The 18965-nt window shown below is 40.7% G+C and overlaps 1 protein-coding gene and 1 long non-coding RNA gene across 2 annotated transcripts in view; one reads left to right on the forward strand and one right to left on the reverse strand.

The window, feature by feature from the left end:
- MCF2L2 (MCF.2 cell line derived transforming sequence-like 2) overlaps positions 1-18965 on the forward strand; it is a 255131-nt gene that overhangs the window by 191471 nt on the left and 44695 nt on the right. The window contains 6 exon segments of the mRNA XM_082393922.1: positions 5214-5280; positions 6323-6438; positions 7602-7671; positions 13625-13717; positions 14382-14474; positions 16750-16821. Of these exon segments, the coding sequence (XP_082250048.1) occupies positions 5214-5280; positions 6323-6438; positions 7602-7671; positions 13625-13717; positions 14382-14474; positions 16750-16821 (511 nt within the window).
- On the reverse strand, positions 15325-18965 carry LOC309629846. Its single transcript, XR_014245267.1, has 2 exons — positions 18865-18965; positions 15325-16182 (listed from the first exon to the last, which is right to left on the reverse strand). It is a non-coding gene; the product is annotated as an uncharacterized lncRNA (long non-coding RNA).

Here is an 18965-nt window from a genome sequence, read left to right on the forward strand (position 1 = left end):
CCTGGGAGGAATATTGACAGTTGTGGGCAATTGAAAGCTATTTTAACTTTTTGAAGAGGGAGAATGATGGCATAATGGACTTGAAGCTTTAGGAAGGGCATAGACTGGAGTTCTGTAAAATAGATTGATGGGAGTGAGATCTCAGAGGCAAGAGTGAGCTGCTAGGAGCACACCGATGTATTCAAGATGAGAAGGCTCAGGAGTTTGCTCTGTATTGGTGGCGTCGGCAATGGAGAATAAGCAGTGACTCCAAGAGGTGTGTTCAGAGATGAAAAGATGAGGCTTGGTGACAGATTGAATGTAAGCGATAATGGCAGGGAGGAGTTTGCAATGACAACTGTGTTTTAGGGACCCTAGAATATGACCCTTCCACCAATATGCATGCTATTTCTGTCTGATGCGTTCTATTTCAGCCTGAGGTGTTGAGGTGTCTGGGAGGCATCCAGGTGAAGACGTATGTAGACCATTGGCAACATGGGCTTGAGCATGACCAAAAGTCTGGCAGGAAAATGATGATGTGGGAGAGTCAACAGCATGAGGGAAGAGGAGGGAAGGAAGTCTGGAAACCTGAGTTCAGACCTTGGGGGAGCAGCAATGTTAGACACAAGGAGGAAGATGAAGCAAGGAAGGAATAGAGAAGAAACAGAGAGGTGGGTGGTGAATGAAGATTGAATAATAAAGACAAACCAAAGGAAGAGAAAGGTTTAAGAAGATGACTATCCATTACATCAGATGCTCTAGGGTTTGAAAAGGATAAGAATAGACCTTTCCATTTGGCAAAGAGGGTATTAGATGAAAACTAGATTTTTTAAAGTGAAAATCTATAATACTTACTGACGCGAGTGATATGATAGAATACGAGGAGTAAATGAAATCTCTTGATGGCAAATTCCATTGACAGGTAATGAGCAAAAATATATTTCTAACAGACTGGTTTCCAAAAGGATACTCTTCTATTGGAGAGCTGGGAAATTGGGGAGGGGGTGAGGGGCAAGGGTTAAAAGGGGGAACAGATTAAGGTGCATGGGCAAAGAAGAAACTTATCAGGAGATCCTAACATGTACATACTACATTAATGATCTTGCTTACCAAATAGGGCTGCATTCATTTTTTTCAAAGGCTTTCCTTTCTTGCCTCTTGCTTACGGTATCATCTTAAACAAACATGAGATGTCATATAGGATGGAACCAGATCTCCAAAGCTCTTTTTTTATGCTACCTTGAAATATGGCTTCAGAGAAGAAATAGTCCCTTAAAACACATTATGCCTCCATTTCCTCCTTAATAACCTGGGGGTGTGGGTGAGGGGAGAACCACTTTTACATGTAAAACAAAGCCAGAGCATACATTTAGTGTAGACTACATTCATGCGGGCTGCTCTGGCGTTGTGAACCCCATCCTAATTACAGTGTTCTACCTCTGGGTAGATATCCACCAGGGCATAAATTGCTCTAGGTGTTAAGGTTTTTAAAATTACTTGAGTACTCCCAATGTTTTCTGTTTTTCATCTACATTATGTATACTTGATGACTTTAGATATTAAATCCTTGATTTTTTTCTGTGAACAAAGTTATGTGCTTTGGAATAATGAAGCAGGCAATCGTCAGCTAGAATCATCGATTTTCTCCCATTTTATAAAGTTATTTGAAAGGAAAACAAAGGAGAAGAAAGAAAAAAGAATGGTTAACAGTGGTATGAGAACTTTTTAAAAAAAATCTGAACAGAAATGAAGGCTACCAGTGTTCAGGAGACTTTCTATTTTTGGAGTTTTATCCATTGCACTCGAATAAGTAAAATGAAGCAGTTGGAACTGGGATATGACCTGACAAGGGACTTTTTTTCTTCTGAGTTGTGGATTTTTTCTTGTGTCAGATTCGTAAAGACTCCTAGGGGTCTCTAAGTTCTTATATAACTGTTGGATGATAAGATTGATTTCTGCCCACCACCTAGTTATTTCTGCCTTGTGACTTCATTTAATCGTCAACACATTCTTAAACAGCCTTGCCAAGTTGCTTAAGCCCAGTGCTTCACGGAGGCATAAGAGGCTGGCTGTACTCTGGTTTTCTATGAATGCTTAACTGTTGCTGTGGTCCTACTTTATGTCATGGCTCATAGAAACAGACTGGTATTGAGGTCTATATTTCCTTCTGACATAGTAACTATCATCATTTCAGGATGATTTACAAAAAGCAAAGGAACCTCTTACTCAGAGACACCGTTAGCTAAATATGATCTTAGAGTAACTTTTTTGGTAGAATTATACTTCTTGCAGTTGTATCCTTGGTCAATGGCTATCCTTTATCAGTCTTGCCTTATAACAAGCTTTTATAAATAGATATGGAAATTGTCATTTTTAAGAAAGGATAATTGTTGAGCTATAAAATAGATAGATTGTAGGATTTATTTATATCTCTCAAATGGGGTTTATATGTCATTACCTCCAGTAACATTCATTTTAAAACGTCATGTAAACTATATTTTTTTAATTAGAAAAGCAGTAGATGTTTAAAGTTTTTGTTTAAATCCAAGATTGAAGAAGGGTGAAGAATAAAATGTAAAAATTCTCCTCTATTTCTAGTCTTCAGTATCACTTTCCAAAAGCAATCACTGTTAACAATGTTTTTTTTAATTTATTTTTTATTGAAGTATAGTTGAATTACAATGTTGTGTTAATTACTGCTGTACAGCAAAGTGACTCAGTTATACATATATATACATTCTTTTTCATAGTCTCTTCCTTCATGGTTTATCACAGGATATTGAGTATATTTCCCCAAGGTCCTAGTGCTATACAGTAGAACCTTGCTATTTATCCATTCTACATATACCGGTTTGCATCTGCTAATCCCAAACTCCCACCCCTACCCTCTCCCACCCACCTTGTTAACAATGTTCTAAGTTTCTTTGCATGAATTTTCTAAGCATATACAATTGTACATATATTTATGCATATACACTCATTTTACACATAGTATAAATTTTACACAAATAGTCATACTCTGCAAACAATTGTACATCTTGGTTGTTTTTAAAATTCACTTAAAATACTTGGACTGTGTCATATCAGCATGATTCAGTCAGCTTCATTCTTTTTAAAAACTGCGTAGCATTTCATTATATGTATGTACCATAATTTAAGTAATTTCCAGTTTATATCTGGTGTTGTCGTTCTATTGTTCTAATTACAAACAATGAACGTACTTAGAAGTGAAATTACTGAGTCAAGGAGCATGTGTTTTAAATTTTGATGAGATATTTCCAAGTTATCTTGCACAAATCTGTACTTTCACCAATATTATCTGAGTGTGTTTCCATATCTTCATCTGCCGGTCTTCCTTTGAGTTTGCAATGTCTGCCATATTATAGAAGTTGAAAATTGTACTTCTTTTTAATATGTTTTTGTTGGATTCGTATATATTGAGCATTTTTTCATAAGACTAGTAGCCATTTATGTATTTGTGTGAATTTCCTACATTGTGTCCTTTATTTGTCCCTTGTCATACCCATTTTTTTTTTTTAATTTTTATTTATTTATTTATGGCTGTGTTGGATCCTCATCTCTGTGTGAGGGCTTTCTCCAGCTGCGGCAAGCGGGGGCCACTCCTCATCACGGTGCGCGGGCCTCTCACCATCGCGGCCTCTCCCGTTGCGGAGCACAGGCTCCAGACGCGCAGGCTCAGCAACTGTGGCTCACGGGCCCAGCCGCTCCGCGGCACGTGGGATCCTCCCGGACCAGGGCTCGAACCCGTGTCCCCTGCACTGGCAGGCAGACTCCCAACCACTGTGCCACCAGGGAAGCCCTCATACCCATTTTTATGAGAGGAAAAGAAACTCTTTTCTAGGGTAGGCTACTGTTTAATAGATAATCCACCAACAGCTCACAGGAAACCATAAATGTATATATTCTACATGTGAACACTTGTAGAAACACTGATTCACTTGGAGGCCTGAAAGAAAGCCCTAAAAAAAGTATGGCCACACAGCCTGAGGAGAGAAAGAAAGCAGTCTGTCTGGAGATAAATGTGGGGACTGGCCTCATTCTTTCTATTAGTTTTCTATTGCTGCATTAAAAAATGACCGCAAACTCAGCAGCTCAGCCCACAACTACCCTGGGACAGGAGTCCGGGCATGGCAAGACTGGCTTTTTGCTCAAGTCCCACTGATAAAATCAAGGTGTTCGCCAGTTGCGCTTCTTAGAAGGTATCCTCTTCGAAGTTCGTATGGTTGTGGCTGAATTCAGTACCTTGCAACTGCAGAACTAGTGTTCCTGTTTCCTTGCTGACTGTCTTCTGGGGGCCAGTTGGCCCCTAGAGGCTGCCTGCCTTCCTTGCCACATGCCCTCCCCCCATCTCCAAACCCAGCAAAGGAGAATCTCCTTTGTGCTAAAGCCTTCGCATGCTTCCAATCTCTCTGACTTTTAGACCCAGACCTAAAGAGTCCATGAGATTAGAATGTGCCCAACCTGGTAATCTACCTATCTTAAGGTCAACTGATTTGGAACAAAACCGAATGACAAAATACCTTCCCAGCAGCACTTAAGTTAGTGTTTGATTGACTAACTGGGAGGATGTGTGTGTGTGTACCAGGGGCCAGAAATCTTGGGGGCCATGTTAGAATTCTGCATACCACACCTCCCAGCTGCCTTTCTCAGGGGAAGCAGGCAGAGCTCATGTCTTCTGGCTAAGGAACTCAATCACACGGAAACGTGGAATGCCAGAGGAAGGGGGCAGGACAGCCATCCATCTAACCCCGTGCACAACAAAATGCATCCTTGTAGGTCCAAGATCTTGATGTGAGCAATGAAACAGCAGAAGGCTGGAGAGAACATCTAGGAAACCACATGTGCGATGTAGGGATCAGGCAGACCTTCCTGACCAAGGATCCCAACCTGGTATTTCTGACTCCAATGTCTGCCCGCTTGACCCCCATGCTATGGCTCACAAACAGGTCATTCTCTGGCTGCATAAATGGATTTTGAGTCCTTTAACTTTGCCATTTCTTCTCATGCCAGTGTGATCAGAGTGTGCTTTTGTGAGATGTTGGCCTTGGGTGTTCAACAGAACAGAATGAACTGACCACAACCTAAGTAGATGAGCCACTAAGGGGAACTGTATTGATGACCATTATTCTAAAAGAATTCTAAAACACTGCTTCCCACCCCCACCCCCCTCTGTCTTTCTCTTTCTTTCATCTTCCCACCTGCTGCTGATTCAGGCGCATTATACGTGACTTGCTTGAGACGGAAGAGACTTATATAAAAGAGATTAAGAACATAATTGACGTAAGTAGATTTGGGGCGGGGGGAAGTTAAGCATGTATGCAAGCTGGAAAAGTTTTTTTGCAGAAAGAAACTCAGAATAGTTGCCATATGTCTCTAGAATCCCCACCAAAGTTTCAGGTCTTGTAATATCACAAGTGTTTTTTTCAGTATGAATAAGAACGTTCTTATGACTATTGATTCATGTAACAAAATAACTTTCAACGGATTGTACCAATTCACATGATTCTAGCAATGCCCACCTAGGTTCACCATATGCTTGCCAACAATGGGTATGATAATTTAAACCTTTTTGATAAATAAATGAGAGAATTGTTTCATATTGTTTTAAGTAGCATATTGTTTTTGCTTGAGTGAAAATTTATACTTCCTCTATTTTCCTAAGGTAATAATCTTGAGAAATAAACTATATGTACAAAGTTTTAATAGAAATTTTTTACGATAAAACATCAGAAGAAAACCAAATGTCCAGTAAAAAGGGAATGGTTGATAAAGTCTTATATACATGCTAAATGATGTATTATTCAACTGTTATAAAATAATTATTTTTAATAATATACAGCAACATTGAAATGAATGCTTGTAAGATTAAATTTAAAACAATATATGTAGAAATTTATGAGTCTAAAATGCATATGGAAAAACAGACTACAAATTATATATGTACTGTGATTATAACCATATAAAACAGCTTTTTAAAAAAAGTCATGAAGGAAATATAATAAGACAATAGTAATTGCATCAGGTCATAAAATAATAGGTAAGTTTTTTCCTTTCACATTTGACTTATGTGACGAATTTAAAAAATAGATTTGTTCTTCCTATAAAAATGCCATCTTATTATCATTACCATTAAGCCATCTTCTTCTTCTGAAGATAGACACATGAGGAAAATAATATCAAAAGAATGTATTTGACGGAATGGCTTTCAGGACATGTGTGCCTTACTCCCCAATTATTAAAGTTTTGGTCCCTGGAGTGGCTAAGTCAGATCATCTCTTATATGTTCCTGTTTGTAAAACCTACCCTGTTTCCACCTCTGCAGGGATATATCATTCCAATGGATTTTATTTGGCTGAAGCATCTAATTCCAGATGTTCTTCGGAATAACAAGGAATTTCTCTTTGGGAATATTAGAGAACTTTATGAATTTCACAACAGGTATATATTCATTCAAATTATCAGGGAAAATGGAAAATAAGAGAAGGATGGAAATCAGACTGATGGAATTTGGAGATGAAAGTGCTTAGACATTTTTAGGCTTAATCAAGTAGTCCAGAGTCAGTGGATTGGATTGGGGTAGGATGGGATAAGAAGGAGGCGAGAAGTGTCACAAGGTCCCCGAGGAAGAAGGGAAAAGACATTAATGGAGCATGTACTGGTGTCAGGCATCGATGTTGTATTCATTTGTGGGTTCCTTTCCTTATTTATCTACTCACGCATCAGCATTTACTGAGCACCTGTTCTGTGTCAGGCACTGTGTTAAGCATTGGGAATACAAAGTTGACCAAGACACAAGTCCACATACCTATTATCGTAGCGGAGTGCTGGGAACCAGAGTGTTAGAAAATGCTAACTGGTCAGGCAATTGTCCTTTCAGCCCAGGGCTGCTTGGGTGTTGGGTTCTAGAGAATGAGAGAAGGAAGGGACTTTGGAAATCATGTTCCAACCCTTTCATTTTACAGATGACAAAACCACAAGTTGCTTACTAACTTTACTCACTCTAATGGCCCCAGGATCACACATCTAATTGATAGGAGGGAAGAGACTGCTTGGTGAATTGTACTACAGTTGTTTCTTAGCCACATCTGTTGTCCATTGGTCAGACACAAGGCTGAAATGGAAATCCCATTTCTGCTTTCTCTGGAGAAGTTATGCAGCCTCTTTGAACCTCAGGTTTCACACTTATGAAACCCTGTCTTACAAGGTTTGGTGGAGGATTAAATGAGATATTGTTTGCAAAGCACTTAGCTTATGCCTGATTTATAGTCAGCTCTCCATGATAGTTGTAGTAGCAGCAGCAACAGCAGTTCTTGTTAACACTACTATCATGTAGCAGGGATCTTCAGTGTATCCAGTCTGTCTGTGGCTGGTGCTTAGAATTACCAGAACTGGTATGAGTGGTTTCAGGGAATCCTAGTAATGTCACAGAATACATTTTTTTCTTCCAAATCAGCATGTTGAAGATGAGTCAAAAGCAGTAAAGCCTGGAAAACAGCATTTTTCTAAGCACCTCTTAAAACCTTATGTGATTTTACTTCAAAAAATTTTGTTAACCCCATACATGTAAAAATCAAAGCATTATTATCGTTTTCTTTCCCTAGGACTTTTCTAAAAGAATTGGAAAAATGCACTGAAAACCCTGAACTTCTGGCACATTGCTTTCTCAAGAGAGTAAGTCTGTGCTCCCAATAACTCAAAATAACCATGTGATTAAAGTCAGCCCTTAATTTTCTATGTAAGTGGCAAGGGCAAATGGAAACACAAGTGGTCTAAAAACTTATATCTGCCTTTTGAATGCAAAGCAGGAGTCTTTTGCAGTACTTCAGCCTGTGTGAGCTGAGTCCAGCCTGACTGAGCTTACCCTGCTAGGTGGGAACGACTGCCAGCCTGGCTTCCTGCCAAGCCCCCTGGAATGGAAGACTGGCCCCCCAGACCCCTGAGGCAGATGATTCTCCTCTGAATGACTAAGCTAACTGTTTTAGGACAAGAATCACACAGCAGGCTTCAATTCTTCACTAAAGTTGTAGTAACACTCTCAAAAGAAATACTAAACTGAAACTATAGAAAATATATTTTCTTCCATTTTATTTTCTACGGCATCAAGGAAAGTTAGAAAATTTTAGGTCTACAGCCTGTCTTCCACTTAGCACCCCATTTGTGAACTTCCTGTCCTACAACATCGTATTTCTGTCTGCTTCCCTTCCCACCACACAGACCTCTCCCCTCTTGCCAGTCCTCCACCTGGCTTTGGGCAATAAATAGGCTGGCTGTTTGGGCCAGTTGTGCTCCCTGGGAGCTGGCTCAGAGAAATGCCTTAGCCAGCATCATTCCCCACCAAGTGCCTCCTTCCTCCTCCTTTGGAGATGAGCCCGGTGCCCTTTGCTTTCTAAACTTTTCCCATTTCTTCTCTCTCTCCCAACCGGCCCTTCCTTTCATTCTCTTGCTTGTTTTCTTTTTGTGAGCCTGAGACAATAGATCAAACAACTTAAGCATTTTTAAACAGCTCAAATGATGACTGATAAGTCTAAGAGCAGTACAGTAAGTCCCCTACCTACGAACCTTCAAGTTGCGAACTTTAAAAGATGCGAACGTGCGTTCACATGTCCGATAACGTAAGTTAGTTCACGTGTCTGGTGTACATTGTCATGTGTGCGCATCCTCTGCAAGTGGTTGTGCTTTTGTGTACTTTACTGTACAGTACTGTATAGAGTACAGTAGTACAGTATTTTTATTTCAAGCCCAGGATGTCTGGAAGCAAGCATAAAAGCAGCAGTGATGTAGTTGGTACTAAGACGCGCCGATGGAGAGGGTGTGGAGAAAAGGGAACCCTCTTGCACTGTTGGCGGGAATGCAAATTGATATAGCCACTATGGAGAACAGTATGGAGGTTCCTTAAAAAACTAAAAGTAGAACTACCATACCACCCAGCAATCCCACTACTGGGCATATACCCTGAGAAAACCATAATTCAAAAAGAGTCATGTACCACGATGTTCATTGCAGCTCTATTTACAATAGCCAGGACATAGATGCACCCTAAGTGTCCATCGACAGATGAATGGATAAAGAAGATGTGGCACATATATACAATGGAATATTACTCAGCCATAAAAAGAAACGAAGTTGAGTTATTTGTAGTGAGGTGGATGGACCTAGAGTCTGTCATACAGAGTGAAGTAAGTCAGAAAGAGAAAAACAAATACCGTATGCTAACACATATATATGGAATCTAAAAAAAAAAAAAAAATGGTCATGAAGAACCTAGGGGCAGGATGGGAATAAAGACTCAGACCTACTAGAGAATGGACTTGAGGACATGGGGAGGGGGTAGAGTAGGCTGGGACGATGTGAGAGAGTGGCATGGACATAAATACACTACCAAACGTAAAATAGATAGCTAGTGGGAAGCAGCAGCATAGCACAGGGAGATCAGCTTGGTGCTTTGTGACCACCTAGAGGGGTGGGATAGGGAGGGTGGGAGGGAGATGCAAAAGGGGAAAGATATGGGGATATATGTATATGTATAGCTGATTCACTTTGTTACAAAGCAGAAACTAACACACAATTTTAAAGCAATTATACTCCAATAAAGATGTTAAAAAAAAAAAAAAGAAAAAAGATGCGCTGAGCGATAACGATGGAAACAAAAGTGAAAATAATTGAGAGAGTGGAGCGACAAGAGGAAGAAGAAGTAACTGAAGAACTGAAGAGATTCACGACGCAGGAAATGGCAAGGGGATTTTCTTTATCTGTTAATTTTTGAGGCACAAGGCCCGAATGTAGAATGGTACACGAAGGTTGCAGCAGCCTTTCAGAATGCAATCCAGTGCTACTGTGTCATCTATGATGAGAAAAAAAGAGCTACTACCCAGATATCACTGGACCTGTTTTTTTAAGAGGGTAGATGGAACTGAATCCAGCAAGGAACCAGAACCCGTGCCAATAATGTCAGGCGTGAGTGAAATTGCAGCTTGCCCTCCTTCTCCTATTGCTGATGATCCTTCAGCTCTACCATCTCCCACATCCTCTCCCCCCTCCAGTCAGTAACTCTTCCTTCCTGTTCACTCGATGCCAGCCCCTGTATGCCAGCTGTTGTACTGTACTACGGTACTTTTCAAGGTACTGTACTGTAAGATTAAAAGTGTTTTTCTTTACTTTTTGTGAATTTTTTTATGTATTATTTGTGTGAAAAGTATTACAAACCTATTACAGTACAGTACTATATAGCTGATTGTGTTATTTGGGTACCTAAGCTAACTTTGTTGGACTTAACGAACAAACTGTACTTACGAACACACTTTCAGAACATGTAGGGGACTTACTGTACCTGTGATAAACTGAAAGCAAGCAAACAAAAATCCCCAGGTTTCAAGGTATTAGACGTAATGGAGAAACAGAGTCTTCAACCCTCAGAGCTCTGACCGACTTAGAAGACCCCTTCCATAGCCCTGTTTGGGCTTTCCATCACAGCCTTGTCATAGGTTTTTCATCCAGGGACAGAATTCAAGATACATTAAAAACCATTTTGTATTCAATCTGATTAATTTCCATTTTGACTTACTTTGATAGCATTATTCGTGTTTTATACTATTTGGCAATTTTGTGCTCATCAAACCACCAATGTGAAATCTAGTTGCAGAGTTTAGTAATATTTCATAACTGACTATATCATTATTGCAAAGACTTATTGAAATTGTTGAATGAGAAAAAGACCAAATTCCTGTGGGGAAAAAAAATGGATATTATCAAGTTAAAATTGCCAAGTTTGAGGAAATGGTCGGGCAATTGCTAACTAAACATCTTTTCTTAGAAAAATTCCTCTCCTAAAGTTTTACAAAGCTTTTTATAGTCCTCCATGTTGGGAGGAACCTTAGAAATCATTAATCCAGACCACAAACCTGCATATAATCCTATATGATTTATGATGTTGGGGACAAAATACAGGTAATAAATTCTTACCAAGCACAAAGTATTACTCTGGGTCAAATGAAGTAATTAAAAACCACAATTACTTAACCTTTGAGAATCCCTGAGGGAATTATCACAGCTGTGCAAAGACCTGTATTGGTTAGCCAATAAGGCAGGCCCATCACCCACTATTTACTACAGCAGTTTACCTCTTCTCAGTAATACTTGCAGACTTCCACTAATCATGAACAAGAATTTTGAAATATTGCTCTAGCCAAGTGTTTCAATCAGATTCGATAGCTTGTAGTATCCAGGAAGATTCTGCCCCAGAGACCAACCTCCATGTAGAATAGCATTTGTCAACAGTTTACTTTGAGTCCCATTTGCTCTGAGATCTCACATGGTACAATAGAAAAAAACACTGGGGTGGGACTCAGAAAACTTAACTTCTAATCTAAGTTGAGCCACTTGCTATCAGCATGACCTCAAGTGTGTCACTTAAACCCTGGGAGTTTCACTTTTCTCCTCTATACAACAAGCTTAGTAATACCAATATGTAAAGTTGTGGAAATCAAATAAAATAATGTGCACAGAAGGACTCTACAACAGTAAAAAATGCTTTGACAATAGCTACCATTTGTTGGGTACTCTGCATGTATTGGGCATTTGTTGAGAGGTTTCTATACATCTTCTCATTTAATCGCACAACAATCATAGGAGTTGACTGCTGTTGTGAGCCCACTTAACAGATGAGAAACTGAAGCGAAGGAAGGTTAAGTAACTGACCTCGGACCAAATAGTTTGTAAGTAAGAAAGCCAAGAACTGAACCAGAGCCACAGTCTTCTTAATCCATAAGAAATCATGTCTTCCTGTGTGAATATGAGTTTGGGGGTAGCAATTCTTCTGGCCTCCTGATTTATTCTATAGGGAGGTAAGGAGAATCAGGTACTTTCATATGCTGCTGGTTAGTGCACATGCTTTCTCCAAGGAATTTTGGACTGAAGAGCAAATTTAGGTCAGTAGTTGTGTTTCGGTACTGGAAGGCATATAATGTTCTGTGATGCTCAAAGTGCAGACACAGGACCAAGGGGTGAAGGTTTCAGGAACACAGGTATCAGCTCAGCATCCACCAAGAAAACCAGGTCCCTCTCTGTTACTGGGAGGGTTTAGGGAAAGGTGGCTCACTGTTGGCGATGTTTTCCTGGGTGGAAGGCTGGATCTCCAGTCTCCTCCAGCTTCTGAGAATCTTCTGGTGTTGAGTGTTGAAAGCAATGAAACCTTGAATCCTTTTAGGAGCAAAAGGCCAATGTCTTTGTGCTCCGACAAACCAAATGTGGGTGAAATGCCTTAATCAATTTGTAGTGTTTTATAAGCTTGGCCTTCAGTGTAGCAGGAGTATTCCCCAAGTCTAGGCTACTACACTCTGGGAGCCATTGAGTTTAGCAAATGTACTTAGCACAGTGCCTGGTACATCAAAGGCACTCAACAGATAGTTCTGGAGTGAATGAATAAGGAAGTTATTATTGTTAAGTTCTGAATTATTATTCTAGTTTCTTAACCAGTCTGAACAACATTTCTCAAGGGCTGTCTGCCTTCTTAAACGTGTGTGTGTGTGTGTGTGTGTGTGTGTGTGTGTGTGTGTAATTTTTCTTGGAGAGAATAGCAAAGGACAGAGTTGCTGTAGTCCTTGTAGTGAAGTGAAATGACCACTTACAATCCATCAGGAGAGAGGAAGAGCTACAGAAATGGAAATCATTCACTACAGCAGGGTGTTTAGAAGTAGAATAGACATAGTGAAAGCTGTAAGGGGAAAAATAACCCATGTCCAGATGAAGGACATCAAGAGTGGCCTCAGCAAGAGGACAGGGACACAGAAATCCACAAGGAAGTGGCCATGTGGTCATCTCTGCCAGAGCAGCCCGGGCTCTGTGGCAAGCACAGCTGAGCGGATGGACCAGGTTCTCCTGATGGAATGGACGAAGCTGGCAATCTGACTCCACAGGCTGGGGGTGTCTTTTCTATCTGGGATATTGGCAGATGTGTTCCCACCTCTCACAGTCTTTGATGCAATGAGAATATAGGTCACACAGCACTTGGAATCCCTCTTGATCTCTAGCACTGAGATAGTCGTGTAGCTTTTCCAGTCTCGGAGTCTTGTGCTGCAGGTTGAAGGTGATGTCTGAGGCAGGGGTTGCCCAGACCACTTAGATTTGTGTCCAAACTGCCACATTTTCCTTCTGGGATGTTTCTATCCTTTGGTTGCTTCTTAGGTTTATTTGTAGGGTTGGCATCATGATGGCTGTAATAAGGTGTGAGTGGAGAGAGAGAAAGGAGAGGCCATCAGCTACGAGCACTTTTTTGTCCTTTTTACTACTCAGTGCAGAGCTATCTGGGGGAGATATTGGTGTCCCAGATAAAGAGCAGAGGAGAAAGGATAAAGTTAAAACTCAACTCCTGTTCATGAATTTACTGCTTTATTTACCAGAGTCCTGTAGCTGCTCTCACAGCACTCCATTCACATCTGCGTTGTTTATAACCCTGTGTTTATCTCCCCATCACACACTCACCCCAACAGAAGGTTATTTATTGTGCATCCCCAGTTCCTTACACATTGAAAATACTCAGGCCTGTTGAATGAATGAATAAACTGTATTATTCTGTCCTCTTACTGAAAAATGCTACCTGGTTAATTTGTTCTAACTTTTTCTCACCCAGAAAGAAGATCTTCAAATATATTTTAAATATCATAAGAATCTGCCCCGAGCCAGGGCAATCTGGCAAGAATGTCAAGACTGCACCTACTTTGGGGTAACATTGCGTTTCTAAGGTCTCCCACAAACTGTTTTCCCTGGACACTGTTTATGTACATCCAATTTGTAAAGAAATTGAAAGTATGAACTAGGAAGAGGAGTTTGGCATTGGAATTTATGTTTATTAAAAGTCTCTCCTTTTTCGAAATTATACACTGGAAGTTTCAATGCTGCCCTGAGTCTCCGTGGGGCAGCCCTGTAAGGAGCAGTTGTAGCCTGGTGAGAAAACCAGGGTCCTCTTCTAGGATGGGTTTTAAAAGTGGAATTAAATCACACTTTGGGGTTCCCTGGAATGATATCAATAAGCCCATCATGTACCCTTGACTAAACTCCACCACCCCCAAACCCCAATTCTAAGACAGCCTTTTCAGAAGGCTGCCCCATTGTCTCCCTCGTAATGGACTTACTTTCTAAAAGAAATAAATGTTCCGGCATCCCTACTTGACTATAAAAATACTAGCCAAGCCCATCCCCTTTCCCATTACTCTCATTTTACACAATGTTCCTGACGGACTGAACAGCCAATAACATTATGAAACTGGTCGACACAGCCGCCCCTCCTCTCCATGAAGAGCTCATTTCACTTCTTGTATTTAAAGGCTGCCGCTTCTGTTCTGAGTGTGTGTGTTTTGTTTTATGTTGTTTCTGTTTGGCTTTTCAAGGTATGCCAGCGTCAACTGGGTCACAGTCTCCCTCTTTTTAAGTATCTGAGAGGACCAAGCCAGAGACTTGTAAAGTACCAGATGTTGTTGAAGGTAAATCGATGAGACAGTGCTTCCTGTGCTGGGAGAACAGATGTGGGCGCTATGGTGCTCTTTTCCTTAGACACGTAGAATTGTGACTTCGACTTCCGGAGGTGAAACTATGTCTAGATTTCAGGTTTTTTCTGTCCCCAGGTCTAAATCAGCCTCCTCGATGAGGAATAAGACCAAAGAATCGTAGGGTCCCGGGAGCCTGGCTAGTCCATCGTGCGGCCAGGACATGGATCTCTAAGGAGAGCCCAGTTTAGGGGAGCAGAGGTCCTTAGGAGGAAAGTGGGGAAGAGGGAGGCCAGCACACGGCTGGCAGCTGAGAGGGTGGGGAGGCAGCCAGACCTCTATTCTCGGTAAGATATCTACAGGTAAGATGTCATCTGCTCCGTTTTACAGCTGGGGCAAGGAGCTTCAGGAAAGAGGTGTGATTTTCCCTAAAGCTACTGTTTTACGTGCATTTAAACAATGGAGGGGAGAAGGCGAAACTGGATTCTTCTCTCCTTTTGCGACATCTACCTCTCCCCTTAGACTGAGGATTTTTCTCAAGAGCAACATAACGGAATGAATTCTGTTCTGCTGAATCCCTAGGTGGTTCTTTCTTTGCTCTGACAGCAGCACACCTGCAGGAGAGCACTCCCAGACCCCGCCACCACCCGCCCCCCCCCACCCCCGCACACACAGGACAGGGGCTCTGTCAAAGCTGCTTCCCCAGGTGTGAGCTCAGGGAAAGGTTCGGGTCACTCCTCCAAGGTCTGTTTTGAATTAACCTTTATAAGCAGCTCTTGCCCCGTGGCTACTCTCACTTAATTTAAAAACAAGCCCCTGCTGTTTACTGGGTATCTTCCCACATGTATTTCTTTTTGTTTGTTTGTTTTTGTTTTTGTTTTTAAAAAGAATTGTTTATTTACTGAACCTGGGGCAGATTAGATACACAACCAATTTTAAATTTACATCTTTTAACTCAATTTTGAAGTGTTTTCACACACACACAAATTGGCATGCAACAGTTACCCTAAGGTAAAACACAGTCACCTTAAACCGTTGCAGGTATTTTCGCCCAAGGTTGAAAAATTGTTTATCCTGAACATGAAAACCTGTAACAAATTTAAATTAATTATATAAAACTCGTTACTTGTAGTTTTCCCCTTGCAAAGATCCAAAAAAAATGTACAAGTAACTAATATACATCAGTCACAACATAATCCTGGATCATCCCCACACCAAAACTAGATGCTCCTTTAATTTTAAACCCATCATCAGAGGCCAAGAGAAAGTCATTTCGTTTTATACAAAACAAAATTCACACCCACCTGTATTTCTTATTTAATCCCCACCATCAGATGTGCCAAAAGGCTCTGAAGTGTGAAGAAACTGAGGCTCAGGGGCAGTTAAGCTTATTGCCAACGTTTTGCCCTCAGAACGAGTTACCCTCTCAGCTTTGCATCAGCAGGCCCAGCCTTGGCTGCGCCGGCTCTGCCGCTGCCAGGGTGGGACGCCTGGACCTCTCAGGCCTTGGTTTTCTCGCCTGTAAAGTGAGGACACGAGAACCTCCTGCACAGGTTGCTGCGAGTGACGCAGTAGAGAGCTCACTCAGGGCTGACCCCCAGGAAGCTTCCGCAACATAACGTGCAGCTGTTGTTCTATACATGGAGCCGTCACGCCAGCCTGGGAGTGAGGACGATGACGCTCTGCTTCCCTCCGAGAGTGGCATCTGTGAGCGTGTTTTGGTACAGCGTTAAATGGTAATACTCCATGTAGGCTAGGGGCTGGTGAAAAAAGCTTTCATTTATGGCTGGTGGGAACATAGTACTTCTCTGAAGAACTTGGAAACATGCATCACAACTCTTAACATGAACAATTCTACTTCTAGGAATTTATCCTTAAGAAAAGTGTATAAAGATTATTATTATTATAGTAAAAAATTATTGAACCTAAATGTTTAACAGTAGGGGGGATTAATCAATTATGATTTAGTTATAGGATGCAATACTCTGCCACAATTAAAAACCATGTTTTAAAAAAAATATAATGTCATGGGAAAATGTTCATGATACGTTGTTGAGAAAAAGCAGGCTACAAAATAGTGTGTCCAATGTGATTCTATGTTTGTGGAAAGAACTCTGTGCTGAATGTACCATTTACTCTTTCCCTCTTACTTGTGACAAACAGACAAATTTATATACATCCTCAGTTTAGCATTGGCTGGAGATTGTTTGCACAACAGATTAAGTTGGCCTTCTACTTTTTGATTTTCAATAAAGCTTTTGGGTTAATGCAGGGTCTGCTGGATTGTGAGTCACCTGAGGATTTGGAGGTGGACCCAGGTGATCTAGAAGGAGGTTCGGCTAAGGTACTGGATATTAAATATCATTCTATGTACTAACTGCTAATGGTGTTTGCCTATACATGGAAGGACTTAGGAGCGATTTTGTTTTCTTTGTTTATGATCTTTATTGTGTAAATTTTCTAAAATAATATGCATCCTATAATTCATAGTCAGGAAAAAACAAAAAAATAAAGACAATTTCGAAGTGGGGATTTTGTAATAGGATTAAGTGGTAATATATCTTCTTCCTTCCACATAAAAATGTTTTACTGGAATACAAAAGTAAGGGAAGGTGTAAAATGCATACATAAAAGACTGGAAGTAAATATAATAAAATCCCTTCAGTGGTTTTCCTGCATGGTAGGATTATGAATGATTTATATTTACTTCTTTGTACGCCTTAGTAAATCTATATACATTATGCCCTGTTCCCTTCCAAATGTGTGTGTATATGTGTGTGAATTCTAAGACAACCAAGAAGAAACTTGGAAGAAGTGATGGCCACACCAGACTGGGAAGAAATTTGTGGCTTGGAAGTGGGTTTTTTCAATTTTTCTATTATAAAATTCTGGTTTTAACAAGAATAATATGAGGCATGTGTCTCAAGGGGCGGTCATTTGCATGTCCTCTCTGCTCAGATGGTGCCATGGGGATGCCTTAAGATTAAAGGAAGCTCAAGGCACAGGTAGTAATTTTATAGCCTGGAGCAAATGCAGGTAGCCTGGTTTAGAGGAGTTTAATAATGTTTGTAAGAATTTACCCTGAGTTAGAGAGGTTTAGTAACGTTTGTACGAGTCCTATATCACACACTGTAAAGCTAGCCACCTGCGGTGTTTGTGGGAGGAGGGTTAGTGGGAAGGAGAGGGAATAGGTAGCCGTTGAGTCTCTAAAAGCACATTGAGTTTCAAGTATTTCGGAAAGAGGAAGATGCCTGGTGTAAGAACTTTTAATCCTTTGTTAATGACGTTACAATAAACTCGGGTGAGGGTGTGTCGTCTTCCACCAGGACCTGGAACACATTTACCCTGAGTAAGAAGGTAAGAATCCATGGGAAATCGTTCAGTGGAGGCAGCAGGCTCTGCTCCATTCATCAGCCCCGTCACGCATATCTCTTATCCAAAGATGCTAATCTTCAGTTTAAGTAGAGATTAAGAAAATGCACAACGCTTTGCTTACATCATGCAGTAGAGGATAAGAAGAGGTGGGGCTATAGGCGGAGCAGCAAAGAGCTCTCTGTTCTTTGTTGTAGAAGTTGATGTGTTAAAAAAAAAAAAAAAAAAAATGGAGGAAGCCAAAATCTTTTTGTTTGTATTTACCAGATAACAGATAGATGTGCTATGTAGGTAGCAGGGCAATAAAATACGGAAACCCTAAGCAAAAGACTTTCAAGCTGAAACAACCATCCCTATCACGTCCTAAGTGTCACAATAGTAATAATTGGAACGTTGGTCTGTTAAATTAGGTTTGCCCTTAAAGCTGGGTCTTTATGCTGTTTGGGAGGTGCGGATCACGTTGGCTTACCTCTTTGGCATCTTTAATGGTGATAGAATATGGGAAGGGCAGGGGGAGGAGAGGAGAGAGAAAGGGCAGAGCTCCGGGAAATTCAGTGTGGCAAATGCCACCGTTATGGTGTTTACACATAAATCATTAGTAAACCTCTGCACAGCAGCCCATTCTTTGCCTCTAAAGTTTACAAATATCCTCCTCTGGAATGGTTTTAAGTATAATTTTACCCATAGGAATAAGACTGTCACATTAAATACAGGAATATGATACTCAGATTGTACTTTTCAATAGGCCCTGGGGGTAGGGGAGTAAAAGGGAGAGCACCCTATTTAAAAGGGCTGGGGTTTTCATGCTTTACAAAAGCTCAGGATGTTTCTTATCTAGGCAGAATATAATGTCCATGATTTTATGAACTTCATTCTTCATTAGTACAATGTGCAGAAAGTGTAATTATTTTGCTTGTGTGTGCGTGTGTGTGTGTGTATCATATATTGTACTTAAACCAGCAAATATCCTTAGCTACCATTCTTTGGGAGCAGGGAAACAGGTTGATGTACCTACCTTCTCAGTCACTTCATGCTGGCTGGATCCGTGGCTCCTTATCTCTGTCCTGTTTCCCTTCTTCCCTTGGTAGATGGTTTACCTTTTGATTTCCAGCAAGG

This window comes from Balaenoptera borealis (assembly GCF_965194805.1).
Source record: "Balaenoptera borealis genome assembly, chromosome: 5".
In the NCBI taxonomy this organism is placed as follows: Eukaryota; Metazoa; Chordata; class Mammalia; order Artiodactyla; family Balaenopteridae; genus Balaenoptera; species Balaenoptera borealis.